General features: G+C 36.9%; 1 protein-coding gene across 1 annotated transcript; it reads right to left on the minus strand.

The window, feature by feature from the left end:
* Positions 1-13,340: 13,340 nt before the first annotated feature.
* On the minus strand, positions 13,341-21,053 carry cd164l2 (CD164 sialomucin-like 2). The gene is made up of 6 exons (XM_079829161.1): positions 20,935-21,053; positions 20,230-20,337; positions 14,880-14,957; positions 14,758-14,787; positions 14,524-14,665; positions 13,341-14,408 (listed from the first exon to the last, which is right to left on the minus strand). The coding sequence occupies exons 1-6, from the start codon at positions 21,008-21,010 to the stop codon at positions 14,393-14,395; spliced, it is 450 nt and encodes a 149-aa protein (XP_079685287.1). The 5' UTR covers positions 21,011-21,053; the 3' UTR covers positions 13,341-14,392.
* Between the last annotated feature and the right edge of the window lie 5,011 nt (positions 21,054-26,064).

The following is a 26,064-nucleotide window of genomic DNA, read 5'->3' on the forward strand; positions in this document are numbered from 1 at the left end:
TATATATATATATATATATATATATATATATATATATATATATATATATATATATATATATATATATATATATAAAGGCTGGGTTAAAAACAACCTAAGTTGGGTTGAAAATGGACAAACATTTGGTGGCAAACATTGTTGGGTTGTTGTTTTAACCCGGCAGTTGGTTTAAATGTTAAACAACCCAAACGCTGGGTTAAAACCACCCATTCGTTGGGTTAATACAACTCAATTGCTAGTTTTGTTCATATTCAACCCAACTAGGGTTGTTTTTAACCCAGCATTTTTAGAGTGTATATATAAATATATATATATATATATATATATATATATATATATATATATATATATATATATATATATATATATATATATATATATATATATATATATATGTGTGTGTGTGTGTGTGTGGTTACATGGTTCAATAAATTACAACGTTTATAAATTAAAAAGAAAAGCATACAAATGTTAATAAATACCTCAAGCATAATTTTACAAGTGTCTATTTTAGTAAATGACGATATTTTTCGTTCATCCATATATTTCTAAATGCGCAGGAACTTTTTTTGTCACTGAAAACCATACTCTAGACTTATAATTAGACTTATAATTAACAATCACAAAATTTGTCACTGAAAACCATGTCCTCCGGTGTGACACCATATCCTGATTTTAAATCGGGCAATTCCAGTTTAAGTTTAATTCAAGGTCATGTTACTGAAGCCCATGACATGTGCACATGGTGAGTTTTGTCTCATAAGTGTTCAAATATTTTCAACTTTTTTTTGTGTGGATCCACTATAAAAGTGTTCATTTCAGTTCTCCTTTGGTGTGACACCCCTATATTCCTAATTCTTTCTGTCACACCATAGGACACATTTCAGTGAAAATAAAAAATAAATAAAAACAGTGAAAAAACTGACAAAGTTAGTGACCCCTTTTATTTTCTCAAACATCAGCCTTCACACTACATAACATGCATTTTATCTTCAAATGTGTTTTTGCAAAACTACCCACATACAGATTGTATATTTAAATGCAAGATAGAATATAATTTTTTATTTCTAAGTTGTAAGAGAGGATTCTTATATAAATATTGAAAGGTATTGTGAACTTACAAATACACTTCCCGATACATACACACGCACACACATGAGACAAGACCCTAAGCAAAGAGGACGAAAAAGAAGGAAGAATGTCAAAGAATGAAGAAACCAGCTTTCTCTGTCGAGGGGAGACAGTTAGCTAACATCCGGTCAGCAGTTTTAGTTCCTCTGGAAAAAACCCTAAGAAACTGCATCGAGATCAATGTAAACGATTCTGTATAAATACCTCTGTCTTTTGTTTATTGGTTGTGCATCTTTTGATTTGTATGATAGGTGCATCCTCGTGGAGAAATTCATTAAATTAATTTCATTCATATAAATGAGTTCTCAACGAGTATTTGCTCAAATTGCTCTGCTGTATTATTTGAACTTGAATTGCTCGGATGAGAACAAGTTATTTTTTACATCTATTGCTTTGAACTGCATACAAGGTAAATAGCCTGTGTATTCGTCCACTCATACAGGACGGCCCTGTTGAGATTGGATAAACTGAAGTATTATAATCTGTAACCTTTTGATATTTTGCTAACAAATCATTGTGTAACCAGTATTTTTTATCTTTTGTTTAAATACATTTTCATTTTATAAAGACAAAATACTGTTCAGTTTTTACTTCAGCTTATAAAAAAACAAAACAAGATTTTAGTAGTTTTTGAGCCAAATCTCAAAATTGTATATATATATATATATATATATATATATATATATATATATATATATATATATATATATATATATATATATATATATATATATATATATATATATATATATATATATATATATATAGTATACTATAAAAAATGCTGGGTTAAAAACAACCCAAGTTGGGTTGAAAATGGACAAACATTTGGTGGCAAACATTGTTGGGTTGTTTTAACCCGGCGATTGGTTTAAATGTTTGCTTAGAACAACCCAATCGCTGGGTTAATACAACTCAATTGCTGGGTTTGTCCATATTCAACCCAACTTGGGTTGTTTTTAACCCAGCATTTTTAGAGTGTATATATGTGTGTGTGTGTGTGTGTGTGTGTGTGTGTGTGTGTGTGTGTGTGTGTGTGTGTGTGTGTGTGTGTGTGTGTGTGTGTGTGTGTGTGTGTGTGTGTGTGTGTGTGTGTGTGTGTGTGTGTGTGTGTGTGTGTGGGTGTGTGTGTGTGTGGTTACATGGTTCAATAAATTACAATGTTTATAAATTAAAAATATATATTCGTCCACTCATACAGGACGGCCCTGTTGAGATTGGATAAGCTGAAGTATTATAATCTCTAACCTTTTGATATTTTGCTAACAAATATTGATCATTGTGTAACCAGTGTTTTTTATCTTTTGTTTAAATCATTTTTCATTTTATAAAGACAAAATACTGTTCAGTTTTCACTTATAAAGACAGTTCTATAAGAATAGAAAGAGCATTCTAGTACATCTTACAAGGCCAAGGTCAACCAACCATCAATGAGAGAATCTGTTAGAGGGTAAGCATGAATTCATTCAAATGGTTATTGACTGATTATTGATTTTGTATTGTTCAATAAAGGGTAAGGGGTCATACACCTAGATTACTGGTATAAGTTAAATAAGCCAGTGAAGGTTTAGACCTAATTCTGACCTGACAGCACAAGACTACTTAGTTGCAGTTATTATTATTGGGTTCTAAGGGTTAATCAGGACCTGAGATAAATACCAGGGCCCGTATTCATAAAGATTCTAAGAGTCCTCTCAGAAAACTCCTAATTTAGCTTACAAACTTTTACGTAGGAGTCTTAGCTTAAGAGCTATTCGGGACCGATCTGAGAGCAACTCTGAGCAAGGAAAATACAAAAACTTTTATCTTAGTGAAGAGGCGGGGCTGACCCCGTTGCTACGTATGACACAGTCTTTTGAAGACTGTGATTGGTTGGTTGTCCAAAAAGGGGAAAAAAGGAGCGCTTTTAAGTATAGGGTCTATTCTAAGCCTTCACTTTGAAATTACAAGCGCAAAATTGTCCTATTTTACCGTTCTCTCTCACTCACACACACACATTATATATACTTATATAAATCCTTTTATTATTTACCATGCTGTTAATTTTCTATAAGGTATTTGATTGGCTTAGAACTATAAACATTGTTCCACTCTTTCCAATTACACTGATTGCTGGCATGTCTATTTGATTGGTGGTTTGAAAGTTGGGTTTAATGCAACAAACATGATCCCTGCACGATCTAATCTATAGCATATTATTAAGTCACTGTCATCCATTGTCTGCAACACATTTCTTCTCCCTCTTCGTCTTTCTGCCATTTTCTCCGCTGCTAAAGAAGCTCTTAAGCCTCTTAAAAGTCCTCGTCCATGCTCCTAACAAATTTGACCTTAAGACCTCTTTTAAGGGTTAAGATGCTTTCTGAATTACTTTTTTCTTTACTAGGATTTTTTAGTTAATTTTAAGAGTAAACGCCCACATTTCTAAGAACTTTCTTAGAATCTTGTCACTAGGAGCTACTCTTTGCATTAAGATTCTTTATGAATACGGGCCCTGATCTCACCACAAAGTCTTTGCATCTTCTGCACTTATGTATTTAGATTTCAGATTTTATAATAATATTTAATGTTTGTAACGAGATCTTCCCCTTCAAGGCTGAGAAAGTGATAACAATTCTGTGTTGTCTCTAAGGCCAGTGTGACCTTGTCACAGAGTGGATCAAAGAAAAGAATTACTACTACTGTAATAACCAGCGCAAGAATCTCCTAAATTAGCATTTGTATCCGTCTCGGATGCCTGTACCACTTCCCTCTTTATCTATTCTTAAGACAAATGTTTCCTGGATCTGCTTAAGCAGGCAGAACGAGAAAACCGGTCGCCGACACACACATATGTAGAAACAAGCAGATAATACAACTCACTTGTCGGGGAGGAGGGTGAGCCGGCAAATTCAATGTATTCTATTGTAAATCACAGTCTTGTCTTGTGCATTTAATCATGCCATGTTTGACCTGAGGGTGACCCGAAGGGAGGAATGCTTTAAACCCCCAACTTTAACAGTCCAACTATGCCTAGGGTCATGCACTGCAAAAAAATATATACCTCGCATATACTTAAATCAAAGGGGAAATCACCTTTTTCTGCATTCTTAGCTACTCCTTGAGGTTTATCAGCTTGATTCATTCCTTCATGCTACATTAATGAGGGGAATGTTTCTATTTTTCTGTGTGAACGTTGTATCTCTATGTTTTGCTTCACTCCTTTGCAGCTGGTGCAGGTCTTTCCTGATGACGGTGTATTTGCAGGGATTGTTTAGGCCTATATGAGAGGAGAAACAGAAACTGATCGCAAGATATTTTAAGTATGTGACAAACAACAAAATACAACTCTGGCTTTAACTGCAGACTGAGTCTATGGCAAGCCGTTTTGACTTTTAATCATTCCCAGGATATGAATTCTTGATGTCAACAATTATCACTAGTTAAAATGCTTATTTGTGACCCTGGAGCAGAAAACCAGTCATGCGTCTCACGGGTATATTTGTGGCAATAGCCAACAATACATTGTATGGGTCAAAATTATTGAATTTTCTTTTATGTCAAAAATTATTAGGATATTAAGATCATGTTCCATGAAGATATTTAGTAAATTTCCTACCTTAAATATATAAAAAAACATATTATTGTTAGTAATATGCATTGCTAAGGACTTCATTTGGACAACTTTAAAGGCGATTTTCTCAATATTTAGATTTTTTTTACACCCTCAGATAACAGATTTTCTTGTATCTCGGCCAAATTATTTTCCTATGTATTCAGCGTTCAGATGAGGTATAAATCTCAAAGTTCAAAAAAATAATGACCCTTATCACATTTTCAATATCAGGAATTAGATTGAAGTAATTACTTCACGACCGCTAAAAAGTATGTTCTATAGGTCAAGAAGTAGGTCATCCGGGTACTTTTAATTCGAACATACTTCTTTTGTCACATAGGGTGAAATCAGGGCGATTGGGACACTTCTGAAGCCATTATTTTATTATATTTCAGCATAAACATACATTGCTAGACAGGTAATGAACATAATCTAGCTAACATTTATAATTTATTTGCATGTTACACCTTTGAAGAAATTGCCTGATAATTCTTGTTTACTTTTATTCTCTGATTATATATTTTTGATGTTCATAGTTTAATATGGAACAAATATATCCTTTCTTTCTCTTGTTTCTTTAAGAACAGACACAGAGGCCCTGTGTCCTTGAATGTTATCTGAGGGAGAGAATGAACAGAGTAACTCCTCATTTTTGTAAAACGCTTCTGGGTAAGAATGTTGGTAACAGTTGATGGGACGCGTTGACTTCCAAAATGCCTTCTTTTGTGTTCAACAGAAGAAAGAAACTCATACAAGTTTGGAACAACATGAGGGTGAGTGAATGAAGAAAAAACATTTTAGTTTTTTTTACATTTTTGGGTGAATTATCCCTTTAACAAAGTTCAGGAAGAACATGTTCAAATGATCTATCCAATTAGCATTAGGACCTCTCTCTCTCTCTCTCTCTCTCTCTCTATATGTGTGTGTGTGTGTGTGTGTGTGTGTGTGTGTGTGTGTGTGTGTGTGTGTGTGTGTGTGTGTGTGTGTGTGTGTGTGTGTGTGTGTGTGTGTGTGTGTGTGTGTGTGTGTGTGTGTGTGTGTGTGTGTGTGTGTGTGTGTGTGTGTGTGTGTGTGTGTGTGTGTGTGTGTGTGTATGTGTAACGGAGGCCAGCTAGTAGTTGCTGTGCGAGTTCCAGGTTCGATCAGGAGGGGTTACAACTTACATACATATATATATATATATATATATATATATATATATATATATATATATATATATATATATATATATATATATATATATATATATATATATATATATACATATACACAGGGCCAGACTGGGACACAATTTCAAGGTTGGGAAATCCTACACCCATCCAGGCCATCCTTAGCCTTGTCTTACCAGACTCTCGTGCATTTCATTTGTACGAGCGGAAGTACGTAGGAGGGCGGAGCCAGGCAAGGCCATCCTATGCACCCAAATAAAATTTAGAAACAATAATTTTTCCTAAAATCTCTCTGTCTCTCCCTTCCACCAGGATCATCAGCCTCATACACTTAGTAAAGAGGAGTACTAGTGTTATTGGAAATGTAAACTGAAACATTAATATATATTAATATATATGTATTCATGTATGACGTGTGTGTATTTTTCTCGTACCTGTCTCTTCTTCACTTGTCACTTTTTCTAGCCTCATGTTACAAACAGATCTGTCTCCACCTTGGAGCAAATCAACCACCTTATTGCAATTTGTTTGCCCACATCTATTTTAGAAAAAATCTAAGTATTACATTTAAGACAAAATGTTGTTTTTATGTTAAAATGACTTAAATATCCTAAATTCTGCTTCTACTCCCTGCCTGGCTGAATCTGACGTGTGATCCCTGCACCACAGCTAATGCTGGGTTGATTACCTCCACCTTCATTTGATTAAAAAAAGGGGGAAAAGTATTAAACCTCACAAATGGGCAGACATAGTTCAGTAGTCAGCCCACGGACTGATTCCCTGATCAGTGCCCTGACTACTGAACTAGGGAGCTGATTGAGACACACCCATAATTTGTTTAATTAAATTGTCTAAATGTCAAAATGTATTCAATAATAAACTACATTATGACAGTATCTATTTAGAAAATTCCTAATAAAATGTTATTGCATTATTTTTTGTTGATGTCTGTCTCCCTGCTCCCAGTACCTATCATATAAATGTGAATATTTGTCTACTAATAATTTAACTTTACACTAAACAATATTAATCTCCTTTAGCATACAGTATTTTACGTGACGATAGGGGCGCTACCGCTAACATTTGCTAGCAGTTCGACTAATTTTAAAAAGTACAGTATTTACAGATGAAACTGACCTGCACTTGAAGCCCTGAACAGGTCAGTTATTATTAATTAATTATAATTAATTATAGAAGGATCGAGTGAGCTGCATCTAAACTAACATAGTTAGCTCCTGTTAAAATTCTATCAGACAAAAGGATTGTCATATGTATCTACGGTTGTATTTTGTAGATTTATTTGACAACACTGGCAGGAAATAATATTAACCTTTGACATTTGCATACTGTTATGTATGCTACCTGGAGTTTCCTACTGTACTAGCATCTTGCGGGGATATTATTGTTAATGTTGTCTCACTAAGAAACTATCAATTTAATCAGAAATGGTTTAACAGTCACTAAGTGGATACAACCCACGGCACGGCTTCTTTTTGCCGTGTATTGTTGTCCAAAAATAATTTTGCAACGTTTCGCTGCTTCTTCTTGGATTGCTTTTTTTTTTTTTTTAATCCCTTTTCCTCTGCTCGCATTTCTGTTTAACCGTTTGGCTGAGGCGTAACATAAAGTCGAATCGTAGCCTTGCCAGTCAGGTCAAGACAGATTCATTATTTATTTTTATTAATAATAATAATTTTATTGAATGCCTTAAAAATTATAATTTTAGTAAAGGAAATAATATAAAATAATTATTATTAATACATAAATAAATAAATAAAAACCGCTGGTTGGCAGCAGGCCAAATTAGTCGCCAGGCCACCGGGAATTCTCCCGGTGCTCCCGATGGCCATCCGGGCATACAGTATTAGCTGACTCACCTATTCACGTTCCATGACGGTTTACTACATCCCTCCACCACCCCGACTCCTCACTGTATTGGCTGCTCCCAATCCCAATCCAGGGACACGAGGGAGTAGGCCTACTTTGGCCTCGGCCCAAATTTGCTGATACAGCGTGATGTAATTTATTTTAAACCTGGGTGGATTTTTGGCATAGAGTACTACTTTTGATGTTGAATCATAGCAAGGACAATAGTCAGAGAGAATGACATGTCTGCTTCCGTGATCCGTCTAGACAACAAGCAACAGTTCTCACACCCTCACAGACCGAGAAAAACAACACACACCTGCACAGCTGGAAGAGAAGGGATGCAGAGGAAAAACTGAGGAGGAAAAATAGTTTTCATTTTCTTAAGAAGAAAAATAAATGAATAACAAACAGAGAAGAACTATGAGTAAGTAAATAATAACCAAGCTTAAATAATTGAGTACAATGCTGAAATGAATTAAAATCTGAGATCTGAGTAAAAAATGCTGGGTTAAAAACATCCCAAGTTGGGTTGAAAATGGGCTAACCCAGTAATTGGGTTGTTTTAGCCCAGTGAATGGGTCGTTTTAACCTAGCGGTTGGTTTAAATGTTTGCTTAAAACAACCCAATTGCTGGGTTAGTCCATTTTCAACCCAGCTTGGGTTGTTTTTAACCCAGCATTTTTTAGAGTGATCTAATAATCTTTGTGAAGAGAACAAGAGGGCCTTTGTAGCCGAGAGCCAGAAGACGAATAAGTGCAAGAAATACAGGAAAACTTACACCATCACAAACCTGCATTTATATGTCAGATAAGAAAAGATCAAGGAGATTTATCCTTCACGTCATCATAACATTGGTGAAACGGCTAGGTTGGTGTGACCGGTCAAATGCTACAGCTGCAAAGATGGACAAAAAAAATAGACAGACACCTCCAGAACAAAGACAGCAAAGCAAAATCCTTCAAATACAGCCGTGCTCAAAAGTTTACACACCCTTTGCAGAATCTGCTAAAAGTTATTTTAACAAAATAAGATTGATCACACAAAACTTTTGTATTGTCCTGAATAAGATATTTTACATAAAAGATGTTACAGGGTTTTTTCCCCATTTTAGTTTTAGTATAACATAATGAATATATGAACATAATGAACATGAATATTTTTACAATTTATTTAACAAGACCAAACCAATTTGCATGTAATGCTATAGAAAAGTTTTTCAGGAAGAGTGTTTATTTTGATATAACAATATGGCATGCAGTCGCTTTAAACAATGGCATAGAGCTTTTCAAAACATTATCCAATGTAAATTCTGATAATCATAATTAATAACCGCAATTACAATTTCAAGGGAATAATCGACAGTTATGATTTTTGTCATAATTGTGCATCCCTAGTATACATACACATACAGTGGTGGGCAAAATGATTAGAACACTTGACAGATCTGGAAATATTGGCCTTTTTTGCCTCCAAAACATGATTTAATTTCATAATGTTCATGAAACCTGCAGATGGTTGCTCTGACCATCAAATATTAGATGAAGAGAGTCTTACTGTTTTTATCCACTTTTAACTTTAATATTTGGTTGCAGCATTTACAGCATCTCTCTGGCATAGTGTGAATATATTTCCTCTGAGAGCTTCACTAATGTTACCCAATGCCTTCTGTAACTGAAGGCTTTCCTTTGAGTGTACAATAGATCTGTCCAGTTTATTTTCCAACTCGCCCCAAATGTGCTCGATGGGGTTGAGGTCCGGACTTTGATGGAGCTAATCCTTTATTTTCATGTTCCTTCTGTCGCAGGTAGTTTCGGCAATAGTTAGACAAATGTTTTGGCTCTTTGTCCTCTTGGATAATAAAAAATGAATCCAATAAAAGACTCCCAGATGCCAAGTGTTCTAATCATTTAGGCCACCACTGTATATATATATATATATATACAGTGTTGGGGAAAGTTACTTTGAAAAGTAATGCATTACAATATTGCGTTACTCACTTAAAAAGTAACTAATTGAGTTACTTAGTTACTTTTTAAGAAAAGTAATGCGTTGCGTTACTTTTGCGTTACTTTTTCTCACCTGGGCTGGGCTTGTTTTTGTTTTTTTCTATAACAAAAAAGTTATATTTTTGTAAAGACCTCTTCATACCAAAATTGAAATAATAAGACCCAGGCTGAGGTAAAAATGCAGATTCCCGCATGAACAGTAGAGGGCGCAGCTCTGGATAATGGGAGAATAGGACGCAGGAGAAAAAAGTTTTACCAATAAAAACAAAAAATCTAGTAATTTTCATCATCAAAGGTCAGCAGCAAGACATTGGTAAATTAAATATAAAGGTAGATTAAATGCATAAAAATAGTTGGTTTGCATAGTACTCTGATTTTGCATTTGACTGATTTTTAATCATTTTGAGGAGTACAGAATCTTTATTGTGCAAGTGAGATAAATAAATGCTCACATTTAGTCTAGAACTACAATAACCATCATGTTCACAAACATCTCTCTACTTATTTTTCTCAACATGGGGGCAGGAGAGCTGTCAGTCAAATTAATGTGAAAAAGTAACTCAGATATTTTATTGTAAATTTGAAAAGTAATGCGTTACTTTACTAGTTACTTGGAAAAAGTAATATTATTACGTAACTCAAGTTACTTGTAATGCGTTACCCCCAACACTGTATATATATATATATACACACACACACACACACATACATATACTCTTAGAGAATACTAAAATTAATACATGTGGATACAGAATAAGAAAATCATCACAAATATTGACTGTTTGGATGCACCTATAGAGAAAGTTAAAGAGAAGCTAATATGCATTGTAGGGTTGAACATTAACAAAGAATGTGTATTCTTGTGTGGGATTACAAATTGAAGAAAGTACATTGTATTTAGCATTTAAGGTAAAAATGATGATATCAGATTCTTCCAGGCCAGTTCCTGTTTCTAAAATGAGCACCATTTGTCTTTAATGACTTTTGGAGCCCCTGAGTGGTAGGCTGATTGAATCTATGCATTTGATTGTCACTGTTATGCTGATTAAATCAGGCATTGTATTGCTTAGAGTGTCTCCTCCCCTGCTGTATAATCCCTCCCCTTTAAATGTATAGAAAATACAATGTTCAACTGGCTTTAGTCAGACTTGGAACCTCAGCGGAAAGACAGCAGGTTTTTCTCAATAATGAATCCTGCTGAAAAACCTATCCAAGTTCTCCTGGTCTCTACTTCAAGAAACAACAGAAGTTGACAACACTTGTTAGCCCCCCCTCTCCTTACCAACAGGCCATGTTGAATTCCTACAGCCACTGATAGTGATAGTGATCCAGACACACACACAATCAAGACATCAGGGCTTTTGCTGCTGTCACACCTTTGGTGGGGGGAGCTGTAATCTGCTGATTGGTCATTCGAATATCTGAAATTTGTTTTTCACATGGTCAAGGAAAGGATAAAAGAAGATTGTGATGGATGCTCATTGCTCTGGCTCTTTTTCTCTCCGGGGTCTGATTTTAGATTCTCCTCCTCCTTTCTATGGGCTTTACCTTCCTGGACAACTGGGTTAATATCCAAATGCCTTACGTCCTCAATGGCATCTTTCTACACTTTCTTTCCATTCTTTATCTCTCGAGTAACACTCCACAAACATGCTGGAGAGAAATTAATACGTGTGTATCTATTTTCAAGTGTAACGTCATTGCTTTTATTAAACCCTTACGATTACAAATGATGTGTCTTATTTTAGTTTTATTTATATTCTGAAGTAGCTTTTATTGTGATATTTTGTTAATTTTAGTTTAATTTCAGTAATTCCGTTATGTGCTTTTGTTATATTTTCTTTCTTTTTTTTATATTGCTATTTAGGTTAAATACATTTTTTTTTTTCAGTTTTTGTTTTATTTAGTTTTATTCCCAGTTAAAGTTAATATTTATATTTTATTTCAGCTTAATTTAAATTAACATCAATGTTTTATTGTTAGTTAATGATAATAACCCTGTCTTGATGCAATATTAAATAGTTACATTCTGGCAATGCTCTCTCTCTCTCTCACACACACATATTTTGCTGTTCGTCTGCGCTTATTTCCAATGTTGGTAATAAGTAGCAAAGGGTGGTAATGAGAAATTTACAGTTTTATTATATCATCATGCTGATGACGTTTCTTTATTCATTTGGCAATCCTGCAGCCTGAATCACTGTAGGGAATCCACCCTTACTCTCTCTCTCTGTGTGTGTGTGTGTGTGTGTGTGTGACTGTGTGTGTGTGTGTGTGTGTGACTGTGTGTGTGTGTGACTGTGTGTGTGTGTGTGTGTGTGTGTGTGTGTGTGTGTGTGTGTGTGTGACTGTGTGTGTGTGTGTGTGTGTGTGTGTGTGTGTGTGTGTGTGTGACTGTGTGTGTGTGTGTGTGACTGTGTGTGTGTGTGTGTGTGACTGTGTGTGTGTGTGTGTGTGTGTGTGACTGTGTGTGTGTGTGACTGTGTGTGTGTGTGTGTGTGTGTGTGTGTGACTTTGTGTGTGTGTGACTGTGTGTGTGACTGTGTGTGTGTGTGTGTGTGTGTGTGTGTGGTGTGACTGTGTGTGTGTGTCTGTGTGTGTGTGTGTGTGTGTGTGTGTGTGTGTGTGTGTGTGTGTGTGTGTGACTGTGTGTGTGTGTGACTGTGTGTGTGTGTGTGTGACTGTGTGTGTGTGTGTGTGTGTGTGTGTGTGTGTGTGACTGACTGTGTGTGTGTGACTGTGTGTGTGTGTGTGTGTGTGTGTGTGTGTGTGTGTGTGTGTGACTGTGTGTGTGTGTGACTGTGTGTGTGTGTGACTGTGTGTGTGTGTGTGTGTGTGTGTGTGACTGTGTGTGTGTGTGTGTGTGTGTGTGTGTGTGTGTGTGTGTGTGTGTGTGTGTGTGTGTGTGACTGTGTGTGTGTGTGTGTGTGTGTGTGTGTGTGTGTGTGTGTGTGTGTGTGACTGTGTGTGTGTGTGTGTGTGTGTGACTGTGTGTGACACTGTGTGTGTGTGTGTGTGTGTGTGTGTGTGTGTGTGTGTGTGTGTGTGACTGTGTGTGTGTGTGTGTGTGTGTGTGTGTGTGTGTGTGTGTGTGTGTGTGTGTGTGTGTGTGTGTGTGTGTGTGTGTGTGTGTGTGTGTGTGTGTGTGTGTGACTGTGTGTGTGTGTGACTGTGTGTGTGTGTGTGTGTGTGTGTGTGTGTGTGTGTGTGTGTGTGTGTGTGACTGTGTGTGTGTGTGTGACTGTGTGTGTGTGTGACTGTGTGTGTATGTGTGTGTGTGTGTGTGTGTGTGTGTGCGTAGAGTGTCTGTAAATCCAACACCAGGGAATAAGAGAAGAAACCTAATGTGAGGAACATGAAAACTTGACATTCAGATTGTAATGTGCACCGTAAAAATGTCACGTTAAACTTACGGTAAAAACCGTCTGCTGTGCTTTCTGGAAATTCACTATAATATACAGATATGACATATAAGGTAGGCTGAGGTGAAATTTATGTTGAAAGTGGATTAAAGAGAAAATGGCTGACGGGCCATTTGGATATTGTCAAAAAAAACAAGATACTATGTTATTTATTGTAAGTGTTTTATTAATAATGCATCCTCCTTGCTCATTATCCTTAATGGTATTGGAGGACGACAAGGAGCAGCTTAAAGGGATAGCTCAGCCAAAGAAAGGTATTTGGAAGAATGTTGATAACCAAACAGATCTCGGCCCCATTGACTACCATATAGGAAAAAAATATATGGTAGTCAATGGGGCCCAAGTTCTGCTTGGTTATCAACATTCTTCCAAATATGTGTGCAGAAGATCAGCAGAAGAAAGAAATGTATACTTGAGGGTGAGTAAATGATGACAGAATTTTCATTTTTGTGTGAACTGTCCCTTTAAGGCTTGCCCACACTATAAGATTTTTAAAATCATAACAACTGAGGTTCTTCCGAAGAGATTCAATCACTCTTAACCATGCTCTTAACACACCTCACACCACAGGGAAATCTGGTAAAATAATGTGTAGAGCCATCAAGATAAACGGGACTTTACAGGATTGTCAGAAGGGGAGAATTGGGCCCCAAATCAGCCCGAATAGCAAAATTGCGTTCCACTGACACCTAGAGGATTAATGCTGTATAACATCCCAGAGTCCAATTACTTTATTGCTTCATTATTCATAAAGGAATAGCAAACTCAGTGCTACACGAGTCCAAGGTAACTACCTACAAAACGTAACATTTAACAAAAGCAAATAAAAGTGCATGCAATTAATCAAAATATGAATTAATCAACAATGTTTCAAACAGAAACCGAGCCAAACCAAAGAGATTTAAACACACACCATAAGAGACCATGATAAACCTACATTCAAATGTGAATAATCCTCTAATATATCTCCTATATCACGTCTATATTGTTTGAACATTTCTCTCTTATATACACGCAAATATAGTTTTTGTCATTAAAGAACTGCTGATAATTTAACCAAAGCAATTAAAAGGCTAATAACGTTTTAGGACCATCAAAAAGAGAAAACAGTGTGTGTAGACTCGCCAATGCAACATCTATTCCTTTGAATATCTGCTTCTCTTTATGCTTTGTAATGTTCTCTCCCATTCGTGAGTCCGTTTCTCACTGAGGTGGATCACTGTAAGAGAAGGCGTGTGTAAGATCATTCAAGCTCTAGCTGTTTCTATACATTGAAGGGCCAAATTCATCAAGAAAAAGCTCAGTGTTGCTTAATATAAATGAATATTGCTCACATAGTTTCATAGGTGGTGTCTTTCGTTTTGAGGAACCGCATGGCAAAGAAAGCCCCAGCTTGCAACACCAACACCAGGATGATTCCCCCAATGAAGCTGGACAGGTCAAATGATGCTTGAGAGAACTCGGGGGTCGTGTTATCTGTGTGTGTGTGAGTGTGAGAGAGAGTGTGTTATGATGACAGAGAATGACTCACATGTGAGGATTTACACAGAGAGAATGAAATGTCTCACCTTTGCCACCACCATCAGCGGACCCACCGTCTGCAGTAAGATACAAAACAGACATATCAAACACACTCCTTTTATAAAACATCCATTTGCAAATCTGTACGGTTATACGTTTTTTTGCTCACTTTGGCACATGCCGGTCTCATTGTAGACAGAGCAGCCTCCAGAGTCTTCAGTGTCAGACATGCATCTTGTGTCATTTCCTGAAAATTAAATACATAATAAGGCTCTTTAAAGAATTAGATCACTTTAAAATAAAAATTAGCCCATGATTTACTCGCCTTCAAGTCATCATAGATGTATAAGACTTTTTTCTTTCATATAGAGTTATATTAATAAATATCCTAACGCTTAATTATCTGAAGCGTCATATATGAAGCTTCTGTATTTAACTTGCGATGAGTAGGATGTAGCGTAAGGGTTTTGAACTGTGAAGCCGATACGGAAGTGACATAAACTGCAATTCATCGACTGGCCACTAGAGACAGGCTCCAGAAGGAGCAGAATCTCATTGAGCTCCATGTTAAAATGCCCAACTTTACAACAGAAATAAACATGTTTACAGTCTGGTACAAATTGTGCTTTTTGTCTATACGCCTAATTTTGCCCTTCATGACAACTGTGAGGGGGGTGAATTTTTTTATAACTCATTCGTTTACATTATATAAAGCATTAAAATTCTGCATAATTAAGGGCGTGGCCACTTTGAGTGACAGGTGGATTGTCATTTATCTGCTGTCTGTTAGTCATCGCGTCACTTCAGCTCCGCCCACGTTCCGCCTTTTTGACGGCCACCTAGACCCTACTTTACGCTTCAAAACTGCTCATCAGAATACTATGGGTGACGTCACGGACACTACATCCATATTTTTTAGGGTCTATGGTTTTAATACAGAAGGCAGTTCGCAAGAAGCTAGATATTTTACTTTATAAAGTTTTAAATATGGATATTTTTCTTATAAAACTCGATCGATTCACTTCAGAAGCCTTTTGTTAAAGGGTTAGTTCACCCAAAAATGAAAATAATTCCTCACCCTCATGCCGTTCCTCACCCGTAAGACCTCCGTTCATCTTCGGAATATCTTATAATGAAGACATTTTTGTTTAAATCTGAAGGCTCACATAGAGACCAAAGCAATTTACACTCTCAAGATCCATTAATGTACTAAAAACATATTTAAATCAGTCCATGTTAGTACAGTGGTTCAATATTAATATTATAGAGTGACGATTATACTTTTGGTGCGGCAATTTTTTTAAAATAACGAATTATAGTGATAACCGATTTCAAAACACCATGAAGCTTCGGAGCGTATCGAATCAGCGAGTCGATTCAGGGGTTCGGAAAAGTCACATGATTTCAGCAGTTTGACACATAGATATACATAATAAAGGCTAGATGTCTTACGGCGGAGTCTCTAACGTCATCACTGGCGGCCATCTTGTCACAGGCAAGCTTTCTGGTGGGCTCTGTGATACCTGATGTAAGGTGAGTGATCTGAACACAAATACTCTTATCTCGCTGAAATCTTGACGGATTTACAAATGGTTTGGTTTCTTACAAACGTTATTAACGTGGCTATAATTCTGGATGCTTGAACAAATTATGAATAATTATTCATAAGTATGCAGTGTCATGACTACATCTCTGACGTTTACAACAAACCAAACAGTGAAAATCGGTAGAAAATGTTATGGTTATTTAAAAAGTACATGCACTGTTAAAACACAATGCAACGAGTGAGCGAGCTGACTGTGACAAGATGGCCGCCAGGTGAGGACGTCGACCTCCATTGGCCAGAAGCGAGGATGAGACAGCTAGCCTTTATTATGTATATCTATGGTTTGACACGCGATCCGAATCATGATTCGACTCGCTGATTCGATACCCTCCGAAGCTTCATGCAGAAGTGTTTTGAAATCGGTTATTACTATACAAGTCGTTATTTCGTTTTTTTGGCGCACCAAAAATATTATCATCGCTTTATAATATTAATATTGAACTCACATGGACTGATTTAAATATGTTTTTAGTACATTAATGGATCTTGAGAGTGTAAATTGCTTTGATCTCTATGTGAGCCTTTGGATTTCAACAAAAATATCTTCATTTGTGTTCTGAAGATGAACGGAGGTCTAACGGGTGTGGAACGGCATGAGGGTGAGGAATAAATTACATTATTTTCATTTTTGGGTGAACTTACCCTTTAACCCCCCAAAGCCGTGTGGAGTACTTTTATAATGGATGGATGCACTTTTTTTAGCTTCAAACTCAATGGACCCCTGTCACTGCCATTATAAAGCTTGGAAGCGTTAGGATATTTATTAATATAATTCTGATTGTGTTCATCAGAAAGAAGAAAGTCATATACACCTATGATGGCTTGAGGGTGAGTAAATCATGGGGTGATTTTCATTTTAAAGTGAACTAATCCTTTAGTTCAAAGTTATCACAAATACAGCACACAGGGAAGGAGGCCAGAGGACTTCTTTTTTTAAAAATGGATGTCCATGGAGGAGAGGCTTCACTACACAGAATAACCTGCTTTTGTGGGAAAACAGCTTATCAGTTAATGAATTGACATCCTGTTGGCTAATCTTCAACATGTTTGCCATCCAACATTCATTTTGGATTGATCTATTTTTAGTTTACACTGAAAAAAATGCTGTTTTATAAGAGAAGTCGCAAACTATTTTGTGACAGGATTCCATTTATCGCACTTCTCATTCATTTCTATGGTGTCCGCAAACAGGGATTGACTTTCGCACAATTCTGAGAGAAATTCAATGACGTCAAGGCTGTAATGTGATTGGTTATCAAGGCAAGAGTGATCCAAGTTGGTCGTTACGCTTTATCCAATGGTAGAGCCACGCATCCAAGGCCATGGCACATCCGAAAATCACATACTTCCCTAGTAGGCGAAAAACAGTAGTTGACAAAAGAAGTATGTCCAAATTCACAGTACTCATAAAAGAGTAGGCAATAAGGGCCCGGATGACCTTTTACTTCTGACGAGATTCTGAAGTGTGCATAAGATGGACACTTTACTATCCCATGAGGCCACGGGAGAGGATTTGTGAATGACAGTGATGCACTTGGTCACATAATGACAAGTTGGCGCAACAGTTCGTCCAGATTACATTCATACTAAACACACTCATACTATATAGAGCATACTTTTTTAGCAGTTGAGAAGTAATTACTTATTCAAAATGAGTACCTTCTCAAGAGAGTATGTGATTTCGGACACTGATAATCTCTGATATCTCTGATAATAGCCACTTTCCCACTGTCGGGCCAGGGCAAGCAAGGGGCTAACAACGTGCCGGGTGGGTCCAACAGCCTCGGACCTCAAACAGTGAGGCCAAAATCAAGCTGCGTTTCCACTGTTAGGCCAGCAGTGCTACCCTTAAACACACCATTAAAGGGATAGTTCACCCCCCAAAAATAAAAACTCAGTCATTATTTACTCACCCTCAAGTTGTTCCAATCCAAACCTGTATGAATGTATTCTGCTGAACACAAAAGAAGATATTTTGAAGAATGGTAACCAACCAGTTGATGGGCCCCATTGTTTGGAACAACTTGAGGGTAATTGATAACAGAGTTTTAATTTTGGGGTGAACTATCCCTTTAAGATGCTTAGAACAAGGTCACCCCACCATTTCACCAGCATGGGTGTAGACTGAAAACTAGACCACAAAATTAAATGAAAATGAACTTCCAGTCACCTTCAGGTAGAAGGGTAATTTATTTGCACATTTGCTTTATAGTTCATCTCTACACTTGATTCTGATTGGTCAACGGCGCCATCTAGCGGTATGGTAGCCTATTTTTAATCTTCTTTCAGGCGCTCAAATTACACATGCGATATTATCCGTGAAAAGTCTTCGTAGTAGTGCATAGACACAAGAATCGGACTGCACGTGAAAATTAGTGAACTGTAAAATTATGTCAGGCGAACAAAGGAACTAGGAGCCTCATTTTTACGGTAAGAGCGGCCGGGTGCGGCCATTTTAACTTGAATGTGCTAAGCTTCCTGTGTCAACCACTTCGACTTTAGCTGTAAAAAAAACACGTTATGTTGCTTGATATTGCAAACATATATATTTGTTAAAATTGTAGCCCATATTTATTTATTATCGTAATAATAAACACACTGCACTTTATTATTAATCTAGTTTACATCTGCTTTACATCACGTTATACCGCGGTATGTATTACATCAGACATTGTAACTTATTCTTAGCGGAAGATTTAATATAATACACAGGCAAGATAATAAAATAATTCAACTCTGTAGCTAGCTACTCATTATTTTATATTTAAATTTTCACGTATTTTTATTTAGTAGTTGTGTAAAAAGATAATGTCATTCAGTCGAAAATAATATGATGCCTGCGTCCGAAACAACCTGACAGGATTTATTTTTTTGATAATGACTATGTAATCAAAATTATACAACATTATCAATTACATATTTGTACTTAACCATATTTTGGGAACAAATTTGTACCAGCTAAATCAGACAAAACCTCTTATGCACGTCCTCATTGGTAAAAATGGTTTGGAATTGGAAATAAAGTAAATTAAGTTTTCCTTGGAAAAATTCAGATTGTTTTCTGTTAGTGTTAAGATGTGGCTTACAGTTATATAACTACCTGTATATAAAAACAATAGAAGTCTATCATATGTCCCCATTTAAAGGGATAGTTCACTCAAAAATGAAAATGTTGTCGTCTTTTACTCAACCTTGAGTTGTTCCAAACCTGAATGGGTTTCTTTCTTCTGTTGAACACAAAAGAAGTTATTTTGAAGAATGTTGATAACCAGACATTTGATGGTAATCATAGTATTTTTTATCCCACTATGGAAGTCAATGGCTAGCGTCAACTGTTTTATTACTAACTTTCTTCAAAATATAATATTTTGTGTTCAACAGAAGAAAGAAACCCACAAAGGTTTGAAACAACTCGAGGTTGAGTAAATGATGACAGAATTCATTTTTGAGTCGAACTACCCCTTTACATTAGTTAAGTTGTGTTTGTGTAAAGCTGGGTGGGTGGGCATAGACAGCATGTAAGCCTATAGTTGTATTTTAGAAACGAGTCTAAATGAGAGAGAGAGAGACAGAGACTGTGTTAGAGAATTGGTTGCCTTGGCAACAGAGCATGAATAGACTAAAAGATGCTGCTTCTTGTTGAACATCTCTTTTCTCTCTTTATGTCTCCCTCACACTTATTTCCAGGAGGGTGGATAATGGTGTTGAATTATTTACTGAGACTGATGTCTGTGTGGACGGCAGCTGTAACTGCCTGCGTTTGAATAATTCACCGGGTTGTTCCTGAGATCGCTCTCCGTGGCCAGGATCGCATGTCCGTCGGTGGGATCCTCTGTATGATTGTGTGCATAAACAACACAGACATTGCACAGGAGAATACATTTAAACTCATATGCCACATGTGTTCTTTTACCGTCATTACAGCTTTGCCAGACACATCGTGTCAGGTTGAGGGCCGGGTCGCCGCTGATACAGCCATCACATAAGTCAAACTGAGAACAGTCCCCAATGGGCGAATCATCTGTCAATCCAACAAGAGATAAAAGATGTAAGCTTATATTCTCCCCTGCTCACATAACACTTCATCCCTCGGTTTCACAGACGAGGCTTAAGCTAGTCCCAGACTAAAATGCATGTTTAAGCTGTTTTAACTGAAAGTAACTTGCACCCATATATCTTAAAATATGTCAGTGCCATTGTTATGATGCACATCAGAAATAAAAAAGGCATGTCCTAATTGAACTAGGGCCTAAACCTGGCTCAATCTAAGCCCTGTCTGTGAAACCAGGCCTATATATTTGAGAGGGAAAGTTAGAAATGTTATCAATTAAATTAACCACATTGTAAAAGATGACAAAATAATCTCTTAATAATTGAATGTCTCAATCAGCATCAAAAACAGGCTTTTTTCTAAAGGCTTAGTGACTCTTTAATCTCAAAAACTACACAGATTAGAGTAAATTTTGTAACATTTCTGGTTTATGAGGGAAAATCATAAAAAATAATGATTAAAATAGAAAAGTTGCAATTGGATATCATGGCTGAGAGACGAAAAGAAGGTTCAGTTTGCAAAATGTTTAAGGGATTCTTCAGCATATATACAAACTTCTACACTTACCTGATTCTTGTGAATTGGTTATAATAACCTGCGTTAGAAGTACAATCCCACAGAGTGCGGCCAACACACACCTCATCCTCAAAAAAATCGACGGTAATTCCACCTATAATAAACACAAACTGTGCACAATGCACAAACTGCCTTAAACTATCAATTAAGTGACTAAAAGTTGTATGAGTGAAGCAGTTCAGCTCTGAATCAGTCTAGCTTTCCTAGTCAGACTTACTCAGCTGAACACTGAGCCCAATAAAGCGGCTAAAAGCTGATACAAGCACTAGACGCCAACAAGTTGAAAGACCTGATGGACTGAGAAACACACAAATAACTTTCCCTCACCTCAGAAAGCCTAAAACCAAAAACTTAAAAATAGGAGTCCTAAACGCACATGTGCCTGTCAAGCTAACATCCAGTCCTAAATGTCTGTGTCCTCCAGATGAAAGGTCGATGTGAACTGTAAGGAGCATGTGGTTATGTGTGTGTGTGTGTGTGTGTGTGTGTGTGTGTCTGTTGACGTCATGTACTTTGATTCAGCGAGACTGGAAGGTGTGTAATGCGAGACAGGTAACATGGCAACCAAATGGCAAGTGACCATGTCTTGATATCCACACCACTGAAGAAATTCTGGCTTTTCACAAGCAGACCGCAGAAATTTGTCACATCTCATCCCAACAGATACAGGTCCATACTGGTTCTTTCCACCTTCTTTCTGTTTGTCTATCTCTCTGGTGGCCCAGGAAAGGTTTTGGGATACAATTGTAAGGCTTTGTGGACGCCTATATTCATGCATTTAATATAACACACAAACACAGACCAAAAGGGAAAAGAAAAACACACAAATGACGGCCGGAAACGTCACAATATTTATATGTTTTTACACTCTAATAAATGCTGGGTTGCTTTAACCCATGTTTGGTCAAATATGGACAAACCCAACCATTGGGTTTAGAAATTTAATTAGGCCTAAATAAATTAAACCTACGGTTGGGTTTGTCCGTATTTGACCCAAACATGGGTTAAAGCAACCAAAAATGGCCAAAATATATTGCCAATGTACATAATATACATTTTCAATACGTTTTAGTAACTTAAATGTATTTTTGGCTACTTATCTTCAGTATATTTTCATTTTATTATATTTTCTGTATAGTCTATATATATTGGCCGATAAAAGCAAATATTTTCTATATTTTTTAAAAACAGCCAATGATTATATCCTGTCAATCAAAAGCGGGTGGAAAAACGAGTGTCGAACTACTCAAGCTCATACTATGTGTGAAGAAAATGTACTTTCGGGCAAGTTAACAAGACAACGCATTAACAGTTAAAAAAACAGGTACGTTAAAACATTTGACCCTATGAGACACCCGTAGTTCAAGCCAGGGTTGCCAGGTCTGCTGTTTTTCTCTATACGAACCATTATTTGTAGCCCGACTCCCGTCCAATAATCGCAAAGAGCTTTGTGCTTTGTTACTTCTGATAAGAAACAAAGTCTCAGTTTCGAAAATTATGTCCATTTTATCATGAAATTCAAACAATGAGTAGCGTTTAGACGCTCTTAAATGTGACATTACAGATCGCTGAAGCACCTTAAGCGACAGCGCGGAGCGCAAGTCTTTTCTTCTTCTTTACTACATGTTATAGCATGAGAAAAAAACATGCATGAACATCAAAAGGTATGTTTAAACATACAGTACAACTTATGTCTCACGCTCAATCAGTGTTATAACCATAGACTGTAAAAAATATGGACGTAGTGTCCGTGACGTCGCCCATAGGATTCTGAAGAGCAGTTTTGAAGCATAAAGTAGAGTCGAGCTGGCCGTCGCCATCTTGGCAGCGCGTCACTCCCGGATAACAGAAAATGGGCAAAAAGGCGGGACGTGGGCTGAGCTGAGGTGATGTGATGGCTAACAGACAAACGGCAATCCACCTGTCACTCAAAGTGGCCACGCCCTTAATTATGCCGAACTTTAAGGCTTTATATAATGTAAACGAATGAGTTATGAAAAAATTCACCCCCCTCACAGTCGTCATGAAGTGCCAGTCGATGAATTGCAGTTTAAGTCACTTCCATGTCGGCTTCAAGAGAAACTGGGGGAGGTTGCCGCTTGGTTTTAACCTCAAACACGTCAATCAAAATGTCACAACGTTGCATTCACCTCAGGAAAGTTATCCAATGCTCACAGTTCATTAGTTAACTATAAAAACACTAGACATAAGCTTATTTACTGTTAATCATATGTAGGCTATGTTTGAATACATTTGTAATGAAGACTACCCATGGAAGTTTGTTTCCACCACTGAATAAACAATAAAAAAAGTTAATTGCAACTTTTCTCGCAATTACGATTTTTATTCACAATTCTGACTTTCTCTCAATTGCGAGTTTATATCTTGCAATTCTGACTTTATAACTCACAATTGTGAGTTCATATCATTCAATTCTGAGAACAAATTCAGAATTATTTTATTTGTTACGAAACAATCTTCCATAGTTGTATACTAACATTCAAGTTTTTATTAGAATATAATTAATTTATGGGAAAATAAACAGCAGTTGGATATAATAGCTCTAATATTATAGTAATGAGAGGTTTCCCTGTATAGTTTTACCATTGGGTGAGATTCTTTTTTCTTAAGAAAATCAAACTATTGGTATCGGCAGATATCATTCTGAATAATCGGTTATCTGTATCGCCTGAGAAATTTAGTATCGTTACATCTCTATATTTTTCGCCCCTTGAAGTACATTTTGTAATATATTGTGTCTTTTGAAGGTTTAAATGAATGGTGCGCTTTTAAAAACAAAATATTTTGTGTACATTTAACATATATTGGTAACATTTAACAATTAGGTTTCATTTGTTAACATTAGTTAATGAACTAACAACGAGCAATGCATTTGTTACTGTATGCGTTAATCTTTAGTTAGTTAACAATCCAGATTAATAATTAAAAAATACATTTAATTTGAATAATGTATTAGTAAATGTTGAAATAATTAACATTAACAAAGGATTAATAAATGCTGTAGAAGTGCAGTTTATTCTTAGCTCGTGTTAACTAATGTAGTTAAGTAATAAAGCCTTTTTGTAAATATGTTTTGCTGTGTGGAAGGACAGGGTCAGAGCAAGAAAGACTTTGCCTTATAGTTATGTACCAAGTTTCCCTAAAGTCCTCTGCATCCTCATTATTATTCGCAGCCTAATTAAAAGTCCCAACATCAGGACCTGAGCAGAGGAGGCGATGATATAATGCATGTGTAGGTCATGCTTACGTAGGAGGAAGTAGTCACCACTATAATCGCCACATCATTTTACACATCTGGGATCTTTGCAAATCAGGTCAGTTTGTTTTTACAATAAATTCAGTGCCTATTAAAACCCCACTGAGAATCTCCGTGAAGTCTTTTGTAACGTCTCACGACACACAGACAGATCAATAGTTAGTGCCAAGCTGTGTGAATAGAGAGAGAGTGGGCGTCCTCCTCTAGGGAGGACTAGGTGCAGAGCGATAAAGCCGCGCATGCGCTCTGAAGATATTAGGTAACTGGGAGAAATTCCGCAGTCCACCCCCCACCGCACGCACACACACACACACACACACACACACACACACAGAGAGAGACTTCCCGCCGAAAAGGAGTACAAGGGGGTACAACGGTAGAATAATAAATACTGTCTGTGCTCCTATTTCTACAAGTCATTCGAGAATGATTGACACTCTCAGGGAATCAACATTGAACCTGTGAAATGAGCTTTGCTGTTTATTTGCTTGGAGACACATGAAGTGCATTAGGCCAATGATGCTTTAATGGGTATCAGGTTGTCAGGGATTGATAAAACAAACACTAAAAAGGCAGTCAGCTGGAAATCCTGGAAAACTGTTTGCTGTGTTTAGGAACATGCAGTTGTTAGTCTTGTTGGTGTTAACTAATGTTTTTAGGGTTGATTCAGTGATTTCAAATAATATTGTGTTAATTTAACATTTTCTTTTTTCAGTGTAACTATTTTCTAGCTGGTCTGACCTAGTAATGAACTGGTGACTAGCTACTAACAAACCAACATTTTCCAGACAAAGCTAACGCTAGTCCCAGACTAAAATGCATGTTTTTAACTAATAGTGACTTGAACAGACATATCTTAAAATATGCCAGTGCCATTGTTTTGTCTCAAAGCACATCAGTAATGTTTTTTTGTGACCCTGGAGCACAAAACCAGTCATAAGTCGCACGGGTATATTTGTGGCAATAGCCAACAATACATTTTATGGGTCAAAATTATCATTTTTGTTTCCAAAATCCAAAAATCATTAGGATATTAAGTAAAGATCATGTTCCATGAAGATATTTGGTAAATGTTATACTGTAAATATATCAAAAATGTATTATTAGTAGTAATATGCATTGCTAAGGACTTAATTTGGACAACTTTAAAGGCGATTTTCTCAATATTTAAATTTTTTCTGCACACTCAGATTTTCAAATAGTTGCATCTCAGCCAAATATTGCCCTATCCTAACAAACCATACATCAATGGGAATCTTATTTATTCACCTTTCACATGATGTATACATCTCAATTTCGAACAATTTAACCTTTGTGTTCCAGGGTCACATTCGTCTTAAAAACGGGGTTGTTTGACACATTGTTCAGTATCATCCGTCAGTATCTTAAGGGGGGTTTTATAAGATTCCCTCTAGCTGGAGACCACCGGAAGCGCATGCCCATTTATAGAGAACAGGAGATTTCCCCGTGTTGTCGCGCGCGCCCACCTGCTTCATTGAAATGCAGAGCCACGCGAGCACTGCGACGCCCACGCGCCCGAATCTTCCGGGAAGCGCCATAATCTCCTCCATCTGCAGGGAAATTATGTCATAGCTATAACCTTCAGGCACCCGAATAGCGACATATTGAAATAAATCGTAAATTAGACAGGTGTGCGCGCGCGTGCGTGCGTTCCTTGTTTGCGACATGATACATAAAGCTTAGTCACTTCTAAAGGTGATAAATGAACACATGGGATTTTGTGAGAGTGAAAATCGTGCCACGCACCCCAAAAGTGCGGCACGACTGACGTCACTATCAACGAAGCAAGCGCGTGTTTCAGCACCGCGGACAGCAGTGACTCA

The sequence above is a fragment of the Gobio gobio genome (genome assembly GCF_949357685.1).
Source record: "Gobio gobio genome assembly, chromosome: 11".
NCBI lineage: Eukaryota > Metazoa > Chordata > Actinopteri > Cypriniformes > Gobionidae > Gobio > Gobio gobio.

What these genes read in the sequence shown, in the direction of transcription:
- cd164l2 (XM_079829161.1), bottom strand. Translation starts at nt 21,010, where the DNA reads ATGAGGTGTGTGTTGGCCGCACTCTGTGGGATTGTACTTCTAACGCAG. An exon ending in CTGGCAAAGCTGTAATGACG is followed by an intron (nt 14,958 to 20,229) that starts GTAAAAGAACAC and finishes TTTAATTTTCAG; the next exon opens with GAAATGACACAAGATGCATG. An exon ending in TGAGACCGGCATGTGCCAAA is followed by an intron (nt 14,788 to 14,879) that starts GTGAGCAAAAAA and finishes ATCTTACTGCAG; the next exon opens with ACGGTGGGTCCGCTGATGGT.